The following is an 18,115-nucleotide window of genomic DNA, read 5'->3' as shown; positions in this document are numbered from 1 at the left end:
GACAACCACCACCATGCCTGGACGCCGAGAGGGACCAACCCGTACTTATGGATCAAGCTCGAGGATGCGATTCTGTCTGTGAAAGCTGCCACCTTATGTCTCTCTTGGCAAAATAAAGTCACTGGCCAGGGTTGTCCACAACCTGCAACAGAGATGGACCTTAAGCCCCTCCAGGAAGCCCATTGTCTGTTTTCAGGCTTCGGACTCCTTAGAAACTGCTCCAGAAACTCACACTTTTGGCTCTCGACTGACGCTTTGACTTCTCTCTCTCGGAGACTTCCCGGAGGACCGCTTAAAAACCCACCCCGTGTCATCCGGTGGTGCTGCCCCTCAGCGCAACGATCCACATTGCCCTGCAACCACCCTGCCCCACCACCTACCTGCCAGCCAGCCCAGCAGCAGCAGGGTGCCCGCAGCCCCGGCCAGCCGGCTCCTCGCCATGCTCATCCGCGGGCAGCGCCGCGCTCCCCATGACCACACCACAGAAGGGGAAGCTGAGGCTGGTTTCCTCCCAGTGACGTGGGGCATGACCCAGCGTCTTTTCGGGGCGGAGGAAGCGAGGATGGGGCAGGCAGGAGGGGCATTGCCATGTCGGATGCAACCTGGTGCCTTCCTCCTAAAAGAGGCTCCGTCATCGTGGTGCTGTGCACGTTTTTGTGGGCGCCTCTTTTTGGGTGGCTTGGGGTACGCCCCGACTGTCCCCAGTGGGACACGCCGTGTCCCAGCAGGACTCCAGCATCCCCAGTGTGAAACCAGCTCCCCCCAGTTTTGTCCGCAGCCTCAGCCGCTGTAATGTTCCTGCCTTGAGATAACACGCAATACTCGCTCGGCGTCGCTGGGAAGAGCAGAGTTTCTCAATTTCGCCTTTTATTTGTGTCAGAGTTTCCCCAAACGCCAGAAGGACATGCGACCCAGCTGCTGATGCGGCGGTGCTGGGCTTGTGCGGGAAGCCCAGGGGATTTCCAGAGTTATGAGATACCTTCGCCTGCTGAAAACCCACCTTGGAGCTCCGAGACTTGGCTAGCGTGGAGCTGGTTTGTAAAACCCCCGCCTGCCCAACATGCAGTGGCAGAAGAGTCTTCAGCCCAGGTTCCTCTAAGCTGGCATGGTTGCAAAGGGGTCTACGTGGTCCTGTGCGCAGCCTGCCCTGGTCGGATCCTCACAGCCCTGTGTTTCCTCCCCGTTTTCTGAACAATCATAGAACCATGGAATGGTTGGGTTGGAAAAGACCTCAGAGACCATCCAGTTCCAACCCCCTGCCATGGGCAGGGACACCCTCCACCACACCAGGTTGCCCAAAGCCCCATCCAACCTGGCCTGGAACACTGCCAGGGATGGGGCAGCCACAGCTTTCTGGGCAACCTGTGCCAGTGCCTCAGCACCCTCAGAGGGCAGAATTTCTCCCTCAGATCCCATCGAAATCTCCCCTCAGTCACTGGGTTTAGTCCCTGCACTCCGTCCCCAGGGGTGCTGGATTCACCTTGTTGGGATCAGTCGTTCCCTGGCGGGTCAAGCCGTCTCTGCGGGGCAGGCATGAAGATGACGTCCACCAACGAGAAGCATCTTTGGCTCTGCAGCCAAAGGAGCGCCCCCGCTGGGAAATGAACAGAAATCAACCTCTTTCTCCCGTTTCTCTCCTCTCCCGCTCGTTCCTTTGGCGAGCCGCTCACTTTCGGTTTCCTTTTCGAGTCTATATTTGTATTTCCTGGTCTGTGACGTTTCTCTTCTCCGGTAGCCCAAGGGTGAAAGGAGACTTGGGGAGGGCTTAGGCTTGATGGTGGGATGACCATGGAGTGAGGTCCCAGAGCTCCTGCAAGGCTTTCCAGTGGTCTGCATCGTCTCTAGCCTTGAGTAAGCTTTGGAAAGCCAGGAAGAAAGCTAAAGTAAAAGGCAGGGATTTGTGCATGAGGATTAAGCTGCTTGGGGATAATTTTTTTGGGGGGGATCAAAGCTCCTGTCTTGACCTCCCCATCATCCTGTTGTGGATCCTCTGTGAGTCTGGAGAAGGGTTGGGGGGGTTGGACACAGAGATCCAGGAGGAATGTGGGAAGGGTGGGGTGAAACACCACTCTGCTGGCACCAGAGATGTGCGGACACGTAGGGTGTGGGTGGAAAAGATGGAGCAGCTCCTGGATTGAAGGAGTCAATAGTGGGGAGAAATAAAAAAGCGGGTGGAGTAATGATTGATCTTCAAACTTGAGCGGGTGTCCTTGACCCACAGTAGCCTCATAGTTGGCTTTGAATGGAAATGTGAGATTTAGGAGAAGCCCAACGCTGCCAGGGTCGCTCACCTGGAGCAACAAACCACCCAAAATGGGCTTGGAGGGATGTCAAGCCAAGAGGCACAAGGCAGCGAGACTGTACGGTCAGGGAAGGAGGGTTGGAGTCAACGCCACAACTAGAGACTCGGGGTCAGGGCTGGAGGTGGTGCCTCCTGCCTTCATCTCGGAGGTGTGTGTGGAGGCAGGGGGCACTCAGGGGAGCAAAACCTTGCCTGTGGGAAAGGCCACTGTTGTTCTGGCCGGCCAGACACCGTTTCGGCACCCTTCATCACAAAACCAGGTAAGAGGTGGAGAAGAGCAAGGGGAGACCTCTTCCACAGATCTAAAGCCCCAAGGAACATCGGCCCAAGCAGCGCTATTGCGTGTAAGGCTTTGGCAAATGACCCGAGATGCTGGTGTAGGTCTCCAAACATGAAAAACCCTGCTGAGACATCCCCCCACCAGCACCGGGGCCTGAGGAGGTGATGGTGGGGGGGAGACCTGCAGATGCCTTCTCCTGCGTCTCATCCATGGAGGGTGTCCACAGAGACACCTCTGGTGGTGGAGATGGTGCTGATTTGGGTGCTGGCACTCCAAAGCCTCCTGGGCTGTGCTGGAAATGCCCTCCTGAGAAGGGCGGAAAGATTCAACTTTTCTTCTTCATCAGTGAGTCCAGAACAGAGCAATGAGAAGCTCAACATGAGCCGGCAATGTGCGCTGGCAGCCCAGAAAGCCAACTGTGTCCTGGGCTGCATCCAAAGCAGTGGGCAGCAGGTCGAGGGAGGGAATTCTGCCCCTCTGCTCTGCTCCTGAGACCGCCCCCCCCCCCCGCAGTGCTGCCTTCAGCTCTGGGGTCCCCAACACAAGAAGGACATGGAGCTGCTGGAGCGGGTCCAGAGGAGGCCACGAAGATGCTCCGAGTACTGGAGCACCTCTGCTCTGGAGACAGGCTGAGAGAGTTGAGGCTGTTCAGCCTGGAGAAGAGAAGGCTCCGGGAAGACCTTCCAGTACCTAAAGGTCTACAAGAAAGCTGGAGAGGGGCTTTGGACAAGAGTGTGGAGTGACAGGACAAGGGGTGATGGCTTTAAACTGGAAGAGGGGAGATTTTGATGGGATCTAAGGAAGAAATTCTTCCCTCTGAGGGTGGTGAGGCACTGGCACAGGTTGCCCAGAGAAGTTGTGGCTGCCCCATCCCTGGAAGTGTTCAAGACCAGGTCGGATGAGGCTTTGAGCAACCTGGTGTGTGTGGGGGTGTCCCTGCCCATGGCAGGGGGGTTGGAACTGGGTGGTCTGGAAGGTCCCTTCCAACCCAAACCATTCCATGATTCTGTGATTCTACATGTCAAGCTTTGCCTTTTTTTTCTTTAACAGATATTTGAATATTTCTTTAGCCCGTATCACTTTCTTCCATAAGTCTGGAGTCATCTGGAAGGGAGAAGAAAGCAGAAGGGATCAGAAAGGATGACGCCCTTCTCTGAGGACTAAGGGTGAGTAAACTGAGGATTGTCTGGTTGCTGCTGTAGCTTGTGGGCTAAATGACCAAAAGGATTATACATGTCAAAGTATGGAAATCATTTAAATTCAGAAGACAATTTTGCTGTTCACAGCCTAGATCTGGGGCTGAGTGCTGGAGGGAATTTATGCCAAGCTCATGTCTCCTCTGGCACGAAACCAAAAGTGTTTCATAATTTAGCCAGTAAGGAAAACTGGTGGTTTTCCACACGTTGGTGAGGATACTTGTGAAAAAGGAGACGTGTCAAAGACAAGAGGAAGCCAAGTACGCAACGGTGTGATGGAGGCTGTCAGAGCCCATCGTCTGGCTCCTATTATGGGTTCCTCTTACTCATATAGGTCCTCAAGTCCTGCCGTTTGCCTCCAGCTCATGTTCCAGAAGGGCAGGAGGCTCCTGTCAGTCCTTTGTCGTGTCTGCCATGGATGGCTTTGATGCCTGAGGGCATGGACATAGACTATCGTTAATCTCTGAATTTTGATGCGAACGAACTGAAAAATGCAAGATTCCACTCACCTTTCTTTTCCAGTTTATGATGCCTCCAGAGCAATGTAAAGTTCAAGAAGATGCTTCAGACTGCCAGAACTGTTAGCAAAATGGGTGGCAGAGACTAATCTGCACAGCTTGAGAAGAACTGCGGTATTTCATGGAAGTAGGATGAAGTGCATAGTCCAATCTTTTAGGTGGCTTAACAGAACTTTTTCGGCTTGAGCTGAAGAATTGCTGTCTTTGTCCCAAAGGCATACACAGCATTTCTGATTCAGAAAATGACACAGATCAAAGGAAGAATTATCTTACGATCTTCGTTTTAGCTCCTAAGATGGATGCGGAAAGCGTGGCAGTGGAAAGCATGTTTCATGTGACGTTTTCTGAAGAAGAAAAGAACTTTTAAGGAGATGAAGGACTTGTGACCAGCCTCTTCGGTCGGGAGCCAGAGGTACTTTGAGAGTGCCAGGAGCAGACCTGGGTTGGTAAGTGTCTCTGCCGAGGTATCTAGGACAGCGTTTAAAATTGTATCTTTAAATAAGTATCTATGTATTTACAGGAACCACCAAGCCTGGCTTCCAGTGGAGAACCACCTCCCGTCCTACCAGACCTTTCCCCTGGGCGTCATGGTCACAACTCTTCCGAATGGGTGTTTTCACGTGAGGGGATAAGCAACCAGGTGATAGAAGGTATCACCGGAGGTAGGAGGCTGGGAGAACCATGCCAGTTACTCTTCAAAGTAGGTGTTGTCTCTTACCTTGTTTATCCATGTTGCTCAACTCTCCTGCCGCCCCTTTAACAAAAATATTGGTTTTTCAGACCGTTTTCCATCTTTACTTGCAGGTGGGCAGAAAGATCTCCCTGAGCACCTAAAAGTTGAGCTGCGTGCCTGGATCAGGGCCAGGATTGCTCCTTTCACAGTGTCGTGGTTTAACCTGGCCGGCAACCGAACACCGTGCAGCCGCTCGCTCAGCCTTCCCTACGCCCGGGGAACAAGGAAGAGAATTAAAGGGAAAAAAAGGAAGGAGACTCATGGATTGAGATAAGAACAATTTTAAAACAACAACAACAACAATAAAATGATTTGGCAGTAATAATGACATAACAATATATGAAAAATATATGTAAAAATATGGTAATAATATACAAACAAGTGATGCAGGTGCAGTTGCTCACCACCTGGTGACCTGTCCCGTCCCGGCAACTAATCCCAAAACAGACAAGTCCCAACACCACAATTCTGGACAAATGAGAGGCTCGAAAAGAGGGAGAGAGAGAACTTTGAGAAACCAATCGTCCGAGAGTCCTCAGAGAGAATTCCCAAAACTTCCCAATCAACCCTCATCTATACACCGGGCATGATGTTGTATGACATGGAATATTCCATTGGCCAGTTTGGCCCTCGATCCTAAGTCTAAGTTCATGGAATCATAGAATCATAGAATGGTTTGGGTTGGAAGGGACCTCAAAGATCATCTAGTTCCAACCCCCCTGCCATGAGCAGGGACACCCTCCACTACACCAGGTTGCCCAAAGCCTCATCCAACCTGGCCTTGAACACTTCCAGGGATGGGGCATCTACAACTTCTCTGGGCAACTTGGTCCAGTGCCTCACCACCCTCAGAGGGAAGAATTTCTTCCTTAGATCTCATGGAAATCTCCCCTCTTTCAGTTTAAAGCCATTGCCCCTTGTCCTGTCACTACACACCCTTGTCCAAAGCCCCTCTCCAGCTTTCCTGTAGCCCCTTTAGGCACTGGCAGGTGCTGGAAGGTCTCCTCGGAGCCTTCTCTCAGGCTGAACAGCCCCAACTCTCTCAGCCTGTCTCCATACAGAGGTGCTCCAGCCCTCGGATCATCTTCGTGGCCTCTTCTGGACCTGAAGGAGTCCTTCTGTGTTGGGGACCCAGAGCTGAACGTAGCACTGCAGGGGGGTCTCAGGAGAGCAGAGCAGAGGGGCAGAATCCTCTCCCTTGACCTGCTGCCCAGGAGCTTAACAGATGCCTCCTCCTCCATCCCTTTTCCAGCTTGCAGGTCTCGCATGTGAGTCCTCACTATCTCCGTCTACACGTAGATGACACCCATGAGTTATAACATGGCATAACAGCTACTACACAGAGCATCTTATTGCTGGTCTAGTGCAGGACAGTGGAGATGGGAGTGAAACCATGCTGGTCAGGATGGCCCTCCATGTGCCCAGAGGGAAAAAAGAAAGAATTAAACAGATTGCATGGGTACAATTATAGAATCATAGATCATAGAATGGTTAGGGCTGGAAGGGACCTTCAAAGGTCATCTAGTCCAACCCCCTGCAAGGAACAGGGATATCTCCAACTAGATCAGGTTGCTCAGGGCCTCGTCCAACCTGGCCTTGAACGTCTCCAGGGATGGAGCACCCACCACCTCTCTGGGCAACCTGTTCCAGTGTTCTACAACTCTCAACTCTTATGTCCTTGAATAGCTCCTTACTGGCAACTTTCTGCTTCGTGCTCTGATTTAGCTTTGGCCCCTGTTTGCTGCCATCCAAACACATCCCCAGGAAGAGCCTGGCTATCCATGGCAGTAGCTAGTCCTTTGAGGATTAAACCTCTTTGAGCAGAAGCAGGGAGAGGTTTTGGTGTCACTGCTGGAGGCTTAAGCGACAGGAGATCCAGAGCCTCACTCAGAGCAAGGTGTGCATGGAAAAAGATGTGGCACTGTTGATTTGACTTCTCCCAAGGTACGCTTAAAGAACGAGGAACCCACCTTGTTCCTGCAGAGCTGGTCTGTACCCAACAAAGGTTTGCTTTGCTTTGCTCCTTAGTTGGAAGGTTTCCAAGAGCCGTAGGTCTCCTCCAACATAGAAAGCCTGAGGCGAAATAGGGAGGAATTCACATTTTATTCACCTTGATAAAGAAAACATTTACTCCCTTGAGCACCTGAAATGACCCTCTCCATTGCAGTTCTACTCTCAGGAACTTAAGGCAGCAGGAAGGTACCTCATCAAAGAATGATGAACTTTTGGGTAAATGTGTGAGTGTTTCTTCAAGGGCAACACAGGTGAGGTGGAGACATTTGAAGCAAATTCAGTAGCAGAACTCGTGGGAAAATGAGTTTCACACAAAGGAACACGCTAAGAAGTGTCAGTGCTTGAGGAATTGGTGTTCACAGTGGGAGAGATGAAAAACGAGGTATTTGAAGTGAGAACTTAAGTCATTAACTGAAATAACACACTGAGGACCTTTTATTAAACAGTTGATCAATTTGTTCAGTTGGTATCTTCCTCAAGCGGAAGAGAAGATGAAATGTTAAGACAAGAAGAAAGACGTCAGTCACCAAAACCTGACTGCAAATCTCACAGGACAGATGTTTACAACTGAGAAAGCAAATGAACTTTACAGCCCTAAAGAAAAATCTATCAAAAAATGCCGTAACTCTTGAAATCAAACTTCGATAAGTCGTCAGGTCCTTGGCAAAGCTGCGCTGTTGCCTTATCCCTGGCAGCAATTAGCAGCCTCGTCAACACCCAGTCATTAACGAGCAGCACGTGCCTCTAGCGGTCGCAGATTTGGCGGTTCCTGTGCCTTCCATCGCCCGACCAAACCGTAGATAAAATCCTTCCCTACTTTGCCTGAGGGACCCAAGAAGTCTGCAACAGTGCTGGCGTAACCCCCTCCACGCCGGGGCCACCCGGTGCGATGTCCCCTTCTCTATTTTTCCCGGGCCACACGCCAACCAGGACGAGTCGGGGGTGGATGGCAGGAGGCAGCGGAGCAGAGCGTTCGGACGCGGCTCCTTGCCCTGGTACAGCTGAACCTGGCTCGCGGCCCGAATAGGGTCACACCAGAACCCCACAACCTACCGAGCTCGGGGGCTGCACAACTGGTTGCCCGGAGAAGCTGTGGCTGCCCCATCCCTGGCAGTGTTCCAGGCCAGATGAGGCTTTGGGCAACCTGGTGTAGTGGAGGGTGTCCCTGCCCATGGCAGGAGGGTTGGAACTGGATGATCTTTGAGGTCCCTTCCAACCCAAACCATTCCATGATTCTATGAAATACCAGAACATTTCGCCATCCGAGTTGGGCTGAAAGGGACAGCACTTGACGACGGTCAGTCGTTCGGACCCTACAAAGAGCGACTGTGAGCGAGACCCTTGGAGCTCTCCTGGATCTCAGCAGGTGATCCCTGAGCCCTCAGGCACCAGCTCCGCGGAACATCTGCCGGCAAATCTGTCGGAAGGCCGAGAGTGATCCTCCTCGAGCCTCCATTCCTTGAGGAATGCCAGCACATCGTGTGCATTTATTTGCTCTAAATTTAAGGGAGAAATGTCACCCATAGACCACGCTCTTCCATCCACCTCTCTGCCTGTCTTTGCCCTTGTGCAAACACATCTGCCTGCACCAGTGTGGGGTCTGTATTGCACGGGATCCAAATATTTCTGTCGGTCTGCAGGCTTTATTTTTCGTACATACATTTTGATTTGTTTGTAGTAATTTAGGTGAATCTCGCGTCTTTTTGAATCTGTAATTAAATTGCTGTTTTAATGAAAACATAATCTACCGAATCGGCCGGTTAATGTTTAACTTTTGTCAATGATCAAATGCTGCTAAAATTTGGCCTTTGCTTTACCTCCTACTGACGTTTACAGTTGGCGCTGAGACCTCAAGGACTTTTCAGCATGCCAAGTTCTTTCCAGCATGCAGGAGCACAGCAGGATAGGGTGGGCATGGCCGGGATAAAGGGTCCACGACCCTCCTTATGATTTGTACTTAGACTTAGGATGAGGGCCAAACTGGCCAATGGAATATTCTATATCATGCAACGTCACGGCCAGTATATAGATGAGGGTCAGCCAGAAGAAGGGCTTTTGCTTTTCCAGGCTCTCGCTCTTGGAGGGCTAGCGCTCTCTCTCTGGTCCAGGATTGCGGTGTCGGGACTCATCTGTTTCGGGATCATTAGTCCGGGACGGGCCTGGTCAAGGAGTGGTGAGCAATCACACTGTGCAACACTCGTTTGTGTATATTTATCATTGTACATTCATTTATATTCATATATTAGTAATAGTAGTAGGCAAATGTTCTTATCTCACCCCACGGGTCTCTTTCCCTTTTCCCCTTTAATTCTCTTCCCCATCCCCGGGCGGGAGGGCGGGAGAGCGAGCGGCTGCGTGCGGTTCAGTCGCCAACCGACCTAAACCACGACGACCTCGAGTTGCTGCTAAATCACAATCGAATTAAAATGTTCCACCCGCGACAGCAGGCGGGTGTCAAACGAAGCTGCACGCGCGTTGGGACACGATGTTGAATAGGAGGGATCAAGCCTTTTGCACGAATCAAACCCCTCTCTGTGTGCAAAGAAAAGTTTTGTACACAAATTAACATCTACTTAAAGCTCATTTGGCGATTACGCTACAGAATTTAACTCTTTCATCCACTGTTTAATGCCTCAAACAGCCAAAGTTGCAGAACAGGTAGAAGTCTTGACTATCTCACCACATGCCCAATTTAAGGTAGCTAAAGCCTTCAATGAAATAATTTTACAGCCATCGTTCCTCATGAAAAAGATTTTTCTGTGGGTTTGGGTGTTTTTTAAGCAGTCTCAGAAGCTTCTGGGGTTTTTCTGTGCAACGCCCCAGTTTGATGCAGGTCAAACGGTTACATCATACACCTTTCTACTACACGCAGGAGGGAAACATTGCAGTGGTTTTGTCTCTTGCGTGAGAGCATCACAAACCAAAGCGAGCAGGAGAAGGAAGGTGGAAGTGGACAGATGCAAAATTGTCGAGGCAAACTGCGAAATTGGAGGTGGTTTGACTCCCAGGTGTCCTCAGCAGGGCTGTGGCACACCACTGCAGCACCTACTGGCACTGCTGTCTCATGAGCTCAAGGGCTCACATTCAAACATGTCCTCTGAAGGTGTTAAAAGCAATTATAAACATTTCTGGACGATTCAGCCCTCTCTTACACTGCACACAACTATCAGGCCTGGAAAACGATGATTATTTTGTTTCCTTTAAAATACGGGCAGGTATGAATGCAACATCCGCAAGGTTTTTGTGAACTGTCATTGCATTTAATTGTCGCCTTTAATGTGAGCAAACAAGGATAACACACCTTAAACACAGAGCCAAGGATTTACTGTTTGCTTAATTCTTGTTCCAACAGTCCAAGGGTTATTGGCAACAATTTTTGGCAACAATTTTTGGCAACGATTATTGACCTAGTCAATAGTTGGCAGAAAATGTAGACCAGCAATTATTGTCTGTATAGGCAACATAGACCAACAATTATTGGTCTAATTGCAATAATATTTACACTTACAGGCATGATTAAATGATTATTACAAGAAAAAGATAGTTACAAGCGGTACACCTAAACTTCCTAGAATCCACTGTTTTTTTCTGAGGTTACAACTCAGCCTTTCATGTCTTGCTGGAACTTCACTCTTCCTCTGGAACAATGTGGGGGTTCACAAAACATGTACATCTTCAGCACCAGTAAATTCCACAGTAGCCCCCTCAGCCCCAACGAACATACGTGAGCGTTAATACATTACATCATATTTCTTAGAGGCTAAACAGTTTGGTGTCTGGCTGAGTGTTTTTTGTCCTTTTTTTTTTTTTTTTAATATTTTCCCCATTTGTTTATAGCTTAGCTGCACAAATACCACTCGGCAAAAGCTAGGTGAGCATCAGGCAATCACCGTCACAGCTAAACCAAGCTAAAATCTGCTGGTACCGAGGCAGATCCCGTGCCCTACGTTGGCATATTAACACAAACCCTGTGGCCTTTTACTAGAAAACGCAAGATCTACTCGGTCTACAAGGCTTTGTGTGCACATATCACAGCTGGGAGAACCAAGTAAATACCAAGATGTTCCCAGTCTCTGTGCTGCAGATGCGGAGCTTCTCGCAAACGTCCGTGTCGGTCTGTGACCGTAAAGCCGCACGTTAAAGCGGCAGAATTCACAAAGAGGCTGAATTTATACTAAAAAAAAGTATTTCAGTGAAAGGTCAGGGTGGCCTCAGCAAGAAAAAAGCAGGCTAAGCCAAGCCTGAGCAGCCACCTCAAGTTTGGCTGAAAAATTGAGAAGTAAAAGGCACAGGCAGCAATCTGAGACAGGAAAGCTGAGGAACAGCAACACCTGCCCTGAAAGCCTGGGATTCCCAAGGAGCCAGGAGGGACAGCTACAATGGGAAGGGTGGGCAAAGGTTTCCGAATGCTCCGGTCACCCTGCGCTGTGCCACAAGTAGCCATGTGTGGTGGGACAGTTTAGGAGCTTGTCTAGCTGGAGGGCTTTAGAGGAAGGCAGAAGAGGTCTCAAGCAGCCTCGACAGCACTGTGAGGTGGGAGCAAGGGAGCCCAGACCACCAGGACAAGCAGAAGAGATCCTGGACCTATAGGAGCAGAAGTTGTTAGAGAAGCTCCTTACAGATTACATGAAAGAAAAAAAGCAGACAGGATAGCTCAGACTATATAAATCGACCATGTGACGTCCCCCTAAGGTGAAGTGTCTAGATGTCTTTATTTTTTAAAAAAGAGAGAGATTCTCTCCTTTGATGATGAATACTGCTGCTAAAGAAAGAGAGGTGATTAGAAAAGCCTCTCGTAGTCACAAAGGTACAAAAACCCCCCTGAGTCCACCCTGTAAAACACAAACACCCACTAGCATGACTACTGGTGCTACTGGAATAGCCCTCCACTTTCCGAGCCAAGAACGGGAACTCTCCAAAGGCATAGACGTGTCCCAGACAGACGTGCACGGTCAGCTCTAGGGCTGGAGTGCTGTACAAGAGCTTAGGAAAGAGTGTGCAGACAACACCGTGTGCCATTGAACCTCTCTTGGTCCAGCCTGATGGAGCCTAAAAAATGTTACATGGTGCTGAAGGGACTTTAAGAAAGAGCGATGCAAGAGATTCCCCTCCTCCAAATGCAGAGAGGGGGAAATAAGCCAAGGCAGGATGCTTCCGAAAGGGTGGGGGATGCGGAGCAGGGGAATGCGGAGCTGCTCCACGACTTGGCCAAGGGCCCACTGTTTCCAGTAAGCGGGGACACAGATGTACAGGGTTACATTAAAGGTCAAGAGGAACAGGGCTGAAGGGTAAACAAGGAACTGCAAGGCCAACTGAAGTTGAAGCAAACAGCAAAGGGCAAGCTCAGAACGCAAGCTGAAGGAACAATGGCTACTTGAGAAAGATGTGTCCTGGTTGGAAATGTGAAATACTCGGAGCAGAGAGACTAATTTACCTCTGGCAAAGATCTGGGCGTGAGGATTCAGTGGCTCCCTTTGGAGACATAGAAGGAGTTGCAAATATTTACTCCACAGCAGAGAAGGTCTGTTCGTTGTTGCTGCGGCATCTTGTAAGATCTCTGTCCCTCTTGCAGTCTGCCCCGTTCCAAGCCTTTCTTTCCAGTTGCCAGCTCATCTGCTCAAAGTTCTTCACGGTATGTGATCCAGTTAAGACCCACTTCTTGACTCTTTTCCTGCACAAATATGACTCAAAATGTGCTTCCTCTTCCACCTCAGAGTCTTCCATAACCCTATAATGCAGAGAGGGGGAAAAAAATAAGACAGACCAAATAAATTGAACCACCTGAATATCTGCTATTATCCAAAGAGTTTCTGCATTCAGTTTTGGTCTGTGCCATGGTTTGGCTCAAGGTAAGAGCTACCGAGATGGCCAGGGGCTTAAAGCACGTGATCAGTAAGGAAAAGTCAAAACAGTTGGGTTTGTTTCTCCTGAAGAAGGAGAAGCAAAGGATTATGAAATAAGCATAGGAACACTTGAGATGTTCACTTGTCAGCAGTGAAGATGACAGAGCCTAAAGCTCCTGACAGGGGCAGGATAGAAAACAAGGCACTCAGACAGGTCTGTCACCCTTTATTGTTCCTGATGCCTCCAAACATTGATCTTGGACATCTTCTAGAGTCAAGGCCAATCACGGCATCACGGATGTCCAAAAACTCATCCACAATCTAGCTCCATGAAATCAACTTAGTCCATGGCATGGAAAGCCTCTTTATCAGGCTGAACGAGAACTGGTGACTGCGAGTTTTGCCGTGTACGGCTCAGAAATTCTGCTTTTCCCCAGGAGCACACCAGTGAGAAACAGTTCTCTAAGGGAAGACTTAGTCCCGAAAATAAATAAGAGGCAGTCTAACCAAGTTTTTCTGAAAACGAACGTTATTTCAATCGCCAGTATTAAATACCGGACATGTAGGTTGGCCGGCGTTATTTATCCAAGCTGATGTTAAGCAGTCTCCTTGCAAGCCGTATCTCTCCAGAGGCCATGTTCTCTTCTGCTCTCTACTTCAGCTTACTTGCACATGCTATGTCCCTGTCCTGGGACAATATGTCATATTGCACTCTTTGATCCTGAAGTTCTCATTATTGCAAATGGTTTGCAGCAACTTCATGAACGTGGCCCCATCTAGTTCCTAATAAATCCTTCCCCACCATCACTGTATGGAGACTATCTCACTGTTGCCCAGTTCAGGCAGGAATTAATCAACAGAGTCGCTGAGGTGGGAAGGCACCTCTTCTTCCTCATCCAGTCCAACCCCCTGCTGAAGGAGGCTCATCTAGAGCAGTTTGTCAAGGACAACATCAAGTCAGGTTTTGGATAACTCCAAGGATGGAGACTCGACAACATCTGTGGGCAGCCTATTCCTGTGCTTGACCATCCTCACAGTAAAAAAAAGTGGTTTATTTTTTCTGTACGCTCCGTGTTCCTAGACAGCATTTAAGAGCCAGAGGAACAGGCAGACACAGAGATCATTCCTGCCTCCTCCAAGAAGTCTTCCTAGGGCACTGCCTCTTCATGAGCTAGTCCTGCCAGGAGAACGGCAGTTTTAGAAGGGCCAGAAACAGTTTGCTTTTAGCAAAAACAACGAGGAGAAAAGATTCGGTCCTTCGTAGTGAGGGCGAGTTTCCCTTAGTATGTTGATGAGCAGAAGAGCATGGGAGGAGGGAGGTGGCATAGGGAAGGGCAAGGGACAGGAAGGAGGGGCCCAATGTTGGCAGGTGAATGGGGAGAGGCCAATTAAGGGGAGGAGTCAGGGCAAGGAATATTTTTCATCTACCTCCAGTCTTGGTCCTTACTGTATTCCCTCCTGCCTAGGCAGCCAGTCAGTGACTCTTTCTGTCTCCTACAAGGACGATCTTCCTGCTCTACTCTGCCAATCAGGCCTCCAGGAGTTGGATTGCATAAGGTCTCTGCTGCTACTATGGGACCACCAGGAAATCTTCTGCCACCCATAGATGCCCGCAGTGGGAGTCTGCCTGTCTTTGCTGGAACCAGGATGAACACTGTTCTCTTCCTCTTGGCATGGGTTTCGGGTAAGTTTTCTCCTTTACTTCTGGAGAACAGGGTTCTAGATACCGTCTGATAAATGGGGCTCATGATAGATTGACCCCCTCTTGTATTGCAGTCTTGGCAAGGAGATGGGTTTCATAGAATCATAGAACCATAGAATGGTTTGGGTTGGAAGGGATCTCAAGATCATCAGTTCCAAACCCCCTGACATGGGCAGGGACCCCCTCCACTACACCAGGTTGCTCAAAGCCTTTTGTGGCCGGAATAAAGGACTGAAGATGCAGGAAGCTTGAGTTTAACTCCTGGCACTGGAAAAGGGCTCTACATTTCTGAGACAAGAGAAGGCAGCAGTAGAGATTATAATTTGGCTTCTGAAGGTCACCTAGAGATCTGGAGGCATTAACAAAGCAAACATATGGAGACAAACCATGGGAACAAATGCAAACATAAAGATGGAGCTTCCTTTGATTGAGCTGAGTAATCCAGAACGTAGTTCTGTTTTTCTCCTCCACCCTAGAGTCACAGCCTGTGTTGGAGCCAGGACCCAAGGGTGAATAAGCACGCAGCCCTCTATCGCCTTCTGTCAGTCAGTGCTTATGCAGCGGCATTTGTGTCCTGCAAATCAGCATACTCCAATAACTCAACCCAAAAAGTATTGGAAGAATTGGATAAGGATTGTCCCTGAGACAGCGATGTTGGTTTTTAACAAAACCTGGTACAAGTTGAGGCTGTTCCAGCCGCTTGAATGACGTGAAGGCTGTGCCAGATGTGCAGAAGATGAGGGAGGATGATCTGGGAATTTAAAGTTTGTTTAGAGAGTATCTGCGCTTTCCAACAGCGCAGAAGAGTGGACCTGGCCAGGCATAGGTGGCTGCCCTCACTCTAGAGCCTCTGATACGAGTGCATAAGCCCACGAGGAACAGCAGCCAGGACCAAAGATGTTAAGCACAGTTTAAACATCAGACAGAGCCTTTCTGAATAAGGAGAGATCCTTGGCATCCTCTGCCAGGCTTAGATCCCAGAGTAGCCGGGATTGTTCCTTATTCCCATGAAGAGAAAGAGGCCCTTCTCTACCTCAAGTCCTCCTCCCTTACTAGGGATGAACGTTCATTGGAAATACCTTCTTTCCCCCTTGTACGGAAGCCCCGTTTAGCACAGACAATGTCTTGACTGTGAACATCCGGCAGGTGAGTCCGTCCCTACACACCGTAGGCTCTTACCTGGGTGTAGGTGCTGAGAGCCATTTGAGTTGCCCTAGTTTCTCCATCCTGGACCCCAACTACTGAAAGGAGGTTGCAGCGAGGGTCGGCGTCAGTCTCTTTTCCCAAGTAACAAGTGGTAGGACAAGAGGAAATGGCCTCAAGTTACGCCAGGGGAGGTTTAGACTGGATATTAGGAAAAATTTCTTCACTGAAGAGGTTGTCAAGCATTGGAACAGGCTTCCCAGGGAAGTGATTGAGTCACCATCCTTGGAGGAGTTGAAAAGACCTGTAGATGCGGTGTTTAGGGACATGGTTTAGTGGTGGACTTGACAGTGTTAGATTTACGGTTGGACTCAATGATCTTAAAGATTTTTTCCCACCTAAATGGTTCTATGATTCTATTCTATGATTCCATGATTCTTCTGCTTTGGAGGGTGCAGGTCTACAAATGGCACCAGAAACCTACATTTGGGCGAACAAACTGTGCTCCGCATGGCACCAGGTGAGCGAGCTCTGGATACAAAATTCTGACAAGCGTGTTAGACAAGACATGGAAATCCTAATTTGTACCAGAGAAGCGACCTGCAAGCTTCCTTTGATAACTTGCACAACACGGGCAGAGTGCCAGACCTCAGGAGGAATATTCATGGTCTTGTGCATGGAGCAGGGAGCTGCACAATGAGGGTGGGGAGGGATGATGTGAGATCCATGATGCCCAAGTTTGTGTGGAGGCCCTTTGGACCATAATCTCAGGTTTGCTCTTGTCTTCTGACTGCGTGTGGTACAGTGGAGGGTTTCCGTGGTGTGGAGCTGTCACACACCATGTCGGAGGGTGTGTTGGGGACTGTTCCATGGCTGGAACGATTTGTTCTCATCCAAGGTTTGAATATCTGGCATGTGTCTGTGAGAGACATATTAGTAGGAATCCCATGATCTGGACTGTCCTAGGTGATTAAGAAGAGCTTGAAACTGCTCACAGAGATGCAGAGATGTGTTAGAGATCCTAACACCATCTGTGCAAGAAATTTACACCACTAATTAGCCAGCAAGCTTTCCTTAAAATGTTCCTGATGGAAAAAAGTGGCAAACATTTCAGCAATCCTTCCCCAGACAGACCCAAGATGACGCTATTCCTGCAAGAGCAAGACGTTACGTTCTCCGCTCTCAGCCAAAACCTGGCTCATGCCCATTTTCCACCTTGGCTTCTTTTGGGATTCAGGTGTTGCCAACTCAGCTCCCATCAGACTTGTGAACGGCTCCAGCCGCTGCGCGGGGCGGCTGGAGGTGCTTTGGAAGCAGAAGTGGGGAACGGTGTGTGACGATGGCTGGGATCTCTCCGCCGCCGCAGTCGTATGCGGCAGTTGGACTGTGGGAAGCGCTGTCGGCCCCAGGCTCAGCTCACTTCGGGCAAGGAAACTGGTGCTATCTGGCTGGATGACGTGACGTGCACCGGTACAGAAGCTGACCTTTCTGCCTGCAGGACCAGACCCTGGGGAGAGAATAACTGCAATCATGGAGAAGACGCAGGCGTTGTGTGTGCAGGTAATTTACACCTCTTCCACGTGACCTTCGACCTTAGGGAGGTTTTTAAGCCTGTTTGCGAAATTTTATTTCTCCTTCCGTGCTGTCCTTCAGGGTCACGATGGGGATGGCTGCTTCAGGCACTGACCTGTACCCGTGCCAAGGACAAAATTATCCAGCTCGATTCTACCAGCTAGAGCGTGGGAGGTGGTGGTGGTGGTTGTGCTCGTTCTCCTACTGAGGCACAACAGAAATCGTGGTTATTAAGGACGTCGGTTAGCGCACTGGTGTTGGTAGTTGGTACAAGGACCTTTCGGCTTCCCGTGTTTCACCAGTGCGCTATCAACAGTCTTCTCGTAACAAATCTCATACTAAGTCCAAAACACAGAGCTCTTCTGGCTGCTGAAAAGAAAAAACCAGCTCTGTCCAGTGAAAACCAGGACGGTACGGGCTGAGGTGAGCAGGCGGTTGTGCGGCGTTTAGTTGCCGCTGGTTTAAATGGCAGCGACCATCCATCTCACATGGAGACACCGGCAGGTCTGTGAGGCATGTGGGTCTCTTGATTCGTAGTGAGTCCCCACCGTGGAGCGAGATCACAGTGGGAATTGCACAGTCCTGTTTCATAAGGGATTCCCAGTCTACGCCATTTATCTAATGATGAGCTCTGAAACCAGGGATGAAGAAATTGATCTTCATCACCCTTCACCTTTTTAAGTCCTGGGCAGTGCTAGTGGAGATCTTTCCTTGCCTTTGATCTCTAGGTGATCTTTCCATGTGTTATCCCTGATCCTGGTTTTCGTTTGATTTGTTGTTTTTTTTTTTTCTTCTTTTTTTTCTTGTAGAATT

The 18,115-nt window shown here is 49.5% G+C and overlaps 1 protein-coding gene across 1 annotated transcript in view; it reads left to right on the top strand.

Moving 5' to 3' along the window:
• The first annotated feature begins 14,532 nt into the window (after nt 1-14,532).
• Nucleotides 14,533-18,115, top strand: part of LOC104380737 (scavenger receptor cysteine-rich domain-containing protein DMBT1-like) — a 96,652-nt gene continuing 93,069 nt past the window's right edge. The window contains 5 exon segments of the mRNA XM_086630998.1: nt 14,533-14,569; nt 16,968-17,102; nt 17,105-17,122; nt 17,125-17,162; nt 17,164-17,310. Coding sequence (XP_086487124.1) covers nt 14,533-14,569; nt 16,968-17,102; nt 17,105-17,122; nt 17,125-17,162; nt 17,164-17,310 — 375 coding nt within the window.

This window comes from Tauraco erythrolophus, unplaced genomic scaffold, assembly GCF_009769465.1.
Source record: "Tauraco erythrolophus isolate bTauEry1 unplaced genomic scaffold, bTauEry1.pri scaffold_66_arrow_ctg1, whole genome shotgun sequence".
In the NCBI taxonomy this organism is placed as follows: domain Eukaryota; kingdom Metazoa; phylum Chordata; class Aves; order Musophagiformes; family Musophagidae; genus Tauraco; species Tauraco erythrolophus.
Note: the sequence above shows the minus strand (reverse complement) of the source record. Positions and strands in the feature narration are given on the sequence as shown.